General features: G+C 37.8%; 1 protein-coding gene across 1 annotated transcript; it reads left to right on the top strand.

Moving 5' to 3' along the window:
• Positions 1–724: 724 nt before the first annotated feature.
• Positions 725–1315, top strand: LOC137627058 (octapeptide-repeat protein T2-like). The gene has a single exon (XM_068358042.1). It carries the CDS (start codon positions 725–727, stop codon positions 1313–1315), a length of 591 nt encoding a protein of 196 aa, XP_068214143.1.
• The last annotated feature ends 2098 nt before the right edge of the window (positions 1316–3413 follow it).

Below are 3413 nucleotides of genomic sequence, written 5' to 3'. Positions count from 1 at the left end.
AGAGAGAGAGAGAGAGAGAGAGAGAGAGAGAGAGAGAGTTAAACAGAATTCATAATAATGATAAACTAAACCAAACTCTCATTAAGTATGATACAAAGTGGCTAATACTGTATTATCAATATTATTATTATTATTATTATTATTATTATTAGAAGTCGTGGTAGTAGAAGTAGTAGCAGAAGTAGTCGTAATAACAGTAGTAGTAATAGTGTCATTAATAGTAGTAGTAGTAGTAAAAGTGTCATTAATAGTAGTAGTAGTAGTAGTAGTATTAGTAGTAGTACTCTCATTTTACTATTACCCTCACTATTACTACTAGCATTAGCATTGCTAATACTTCCATTGCGGTTACAGTCAGTTGTCTTACCACTAACCTAAAGCACTAAATAAGCAAAATAAAGAAACCTAAGACGAAAAAACACACTAAGGAACAAAGAAGAACAATTAAACAAACGAGAACAAAGAATAAATGATAGTAAAAAAGAGCAGTGTCTAAACAAACAATAAAATCCACTTCAAAGGCTTATTGGTATACTAAGAAACAATGAATGCCTTTTCTGTGTTCAGCCTCAATTGAAGAGGGAGGAAGAAAGGAAGAAAGAAAGAAAGAAAGCAAGCAGGCAAGAAGACTAGGAAGAAAAAGCAAGAAGGCAAGAAAGGAAGAAAGTAAGAAAGGAAGAAAGGAAGAAAGAAAGCAAGCAGGCAAGAAAGAAAGGAAGAAAGAATGCAAGTAGGCAAGGAAGAAAGAAAGAAAGAAAGAAAGAAAGAAAGGAAGAAAGAAAGGAAGAAAGAATGCAAGCAGGCAAGAAAGAAAGGAAGAAAGAATGCAAGCAGCCAAGAAAGAAAGGAAGAAAGTAAGAAAGTAAGAAAGAAAGCAAGCAGGCAAGAAAGAAAGGAAGAAAGAAAGCAAGAAGGCAAGACAGAAAGGAAGAGGAATGCAAGCAGGCAAGAAAGAAAGGAAGAAAGTAAGAAAGTAAGAAAGAAAGCAAGCAGGCAAGAAAGAAAGGAAGAAAGAAAGCAAGAAGGCAAGACAGAAAGGAAGAGGAATGCAAGCAGGCAAGAAAGAAAGGAAGAAAGTAAGAAAGTAAGAAAGAAAGCAAGCAGGCAAGAAAGAAAGGAAGAAAGAAAGCAAGAAGGCAAGACAGAAAGGAAGAGGAATGCAAGCAGGCAAGAAAGAAAGGAAGAAAGAATGCAAGCAGGCAAGAAAGAAAGGAAGAAAGTAAGAAAGGAAGAAAGAAAGAAAGTAGGAAAGAAAGAAGAGAAGAAAGAAAGGAATAAAGAAAGCAAGCAGGCAAGAAAGAAAGGAAGAAAGTAAGAAAGAATGCAAGCAGGCAAGAAAGAAAGGAAGAAAGGAAGAAAGAAAGAAAGTAGGAAAGAAAGAAGGGAAGAAAGAAAGGAAGAAAGAAAGCAAGAAGGCAAGACAGAAAGGAAGAGGAATGCAAGCAGGCAAGAAAGAAAGGAAGAAAGAATGCAAGCAGGCAAGAAAGAAAGGAAGAAAGAATGCAAGCAGGCAAGAAAGAAAGGAAGAAAGTAAGAAAGGAAGAAAGAAAGAAAGTAGGAAAGAAAGAAGGGCAGAAAGAAAGGAATAAAGAAAGCACGCAGGCAAGAAAGAAAGGAAGAAAGTAAGAAAGGAAGAAAGAAAGCAAGCAGGCCAGAAAGAAATGAAGAAAGAAAACAAGCAGGCAAGAAAGAAAGGAAGAAAGAAAGCAAGCAGGCAAGAAAGAAAGGAAGAAAGAAAGCAAGCAGGCAAGAAAGAAAGGAAGAAAGAAAGCAAGCAGGCAAGAAAGAAAGGAAGAAAGCAAGCAAGCAAGAAAGGAAGAAAGCAAGCAAGCAAGAAAGGAAGAAAGAAAGCAAGCAGGCAAGAAAGAAAGGAAGAAAGAAAGCAAGCAGGCAAGAAAGAAAGGAAGAAAGCAAGCAAGCAAGAAAGGAAGAAAGCAAGCAAGCAAGAAAGGAAGAAAGAAAGCAAGCAGGCAAGAAAGAAAGGAAGAAAGAAAGCAAGCAGGCAAGAAAGAAAGGAAGAAAGAAAGCATGCAGGCAAGGAAGAAAGAAAGCAAGCAGGCAAGAAGGAAATGAAGAAAGAGAGCAAGAAAGCAAGAAAGAAAGGAAGAAACAAAGCAAGCAGGCAAGAAAAAAGGAAGAAAGTAAGAAAGAAAGCAAGCAGGCAAGAAGACTAGGAAGAAAAAGCAAGAAGGCAAGAAAGAAAGGAAGAAAGAAAGCAAGAAGGCAAGAAAGAAAGGAAGAAAGAAAGCAAGCAGGCAAGAAAGAAAGGAAGAAAGAAAGCAAGCAGGCAAGAAAGAAAGGAAGAAAGAAAGCAAGCAGGCAAGAAAGAAAGGAAGAAAGAAAGCAAGCAAGAAAGGAAGAAAGAAAGCAAGCAGCCAAGAAAGAAAGAAAGCAAGAAAGAAAGCAAGAAAGAAAGGAAGAAAGAAAGCAAGCAGGCAAGAAAGAAAGGAAGAAAGCAAGCAAGCAAGAAAGGAATAAAGAAAGCAAGCAGGCAAGAAAGAGAGGAAGAAATGAGCAAGAAAGAAAATTAAGATAAAAGGGACAGTATTATAAAGTAAAACTAGATGGGCATTCAGTAGAGCGCAGACCTCCACCACAGCAGCTTATTTCTCGACCTTTTGCTCGACATTAACCTTGGACCTTTGACCTTAATATGTATTAATTGGCGTGTATTTTCATACACTCAAATATGAACCCAGTTTGAAGTCTCTGTGACAACGATGTCCAAACTTATGATTGATTACGTGAATTGGACATTTTTCTTGACCGTGACTTGACCTTTGACCTCAATATGTATTAATTGGCGTGTATTTTCATACACTCAAATATGAACCCAGTTTGAAGTCTTTGTGACACCGGTGCCCAAACTTATTATTGATTATGTGAATTGGACATTATGCTTGACCCTGACCTTGACCTTCGACCTTGACCTGCCCCCATTTAATTATTTCTAGCTTTTTACATAACAGTTAATTCCTGAAAGTTTCATTACTCCACGATTGATATTATGACCAGGAAGCTGTTCAAAATCAAGCACACAAACAGGGGCGAAAACATAACCTCCTTCCAACATCGTTGGCGGAGGTAATAATGAGAATGAGTAAGAGTAAACAGAAATAAAAGATAAAAAGCTGGAATAGAACCAAGAAGATTAAAGTTAAGGAAAATGAAGAATGAAAAAAATGATTTAAAAAAAAAAACGAGTGAAATTAAAAAAAAAAAACAAGAGAATTCGCTCCTTCGCACCCCTCTAACCAAGGCCCCCTCTCCCCAACAAGACCTTTCCAATCCCGACCCCCCCCCTTTCTCCAGCCCCTCCAAACAACACCCCCCCCCCTACAAACCTCCCCCCCTCGTTCACATCGTTTCAAGCCTTGATCCATTTTTGTTAATCTGTTGTAATCTGCGGGGGA

Source organism: Palaemon carinicauda, chromosome 34 (assembly GCF_036898095.1).
Source record: "Palaemon carinicauda isolate YSFRI2023 chromosome 34, ASM3689809v2, whole genome shotgun sequence".
NCBI lineage: Eukaryota > Metazoa > Arthropoda > Malacostraca > Decapoda > Palaemonidae > Palaemon > Palaemon carinicauda.
The sequence above is the reverse complement of the archived record's forward strand: the minus strand, read 5'-3'. Positions and strand labels throughout refer to the sequence as shown.

Excerpts from the sequence above, each read along its gene's own strand:
- LOC137627058 (XM_068358042.1), top strand. The coding sequence starts at position 725 with ATGCAAGTAGGCAAGGAAGAAAGAAAGAAAGAAAGAAAGAAAGAAAGG.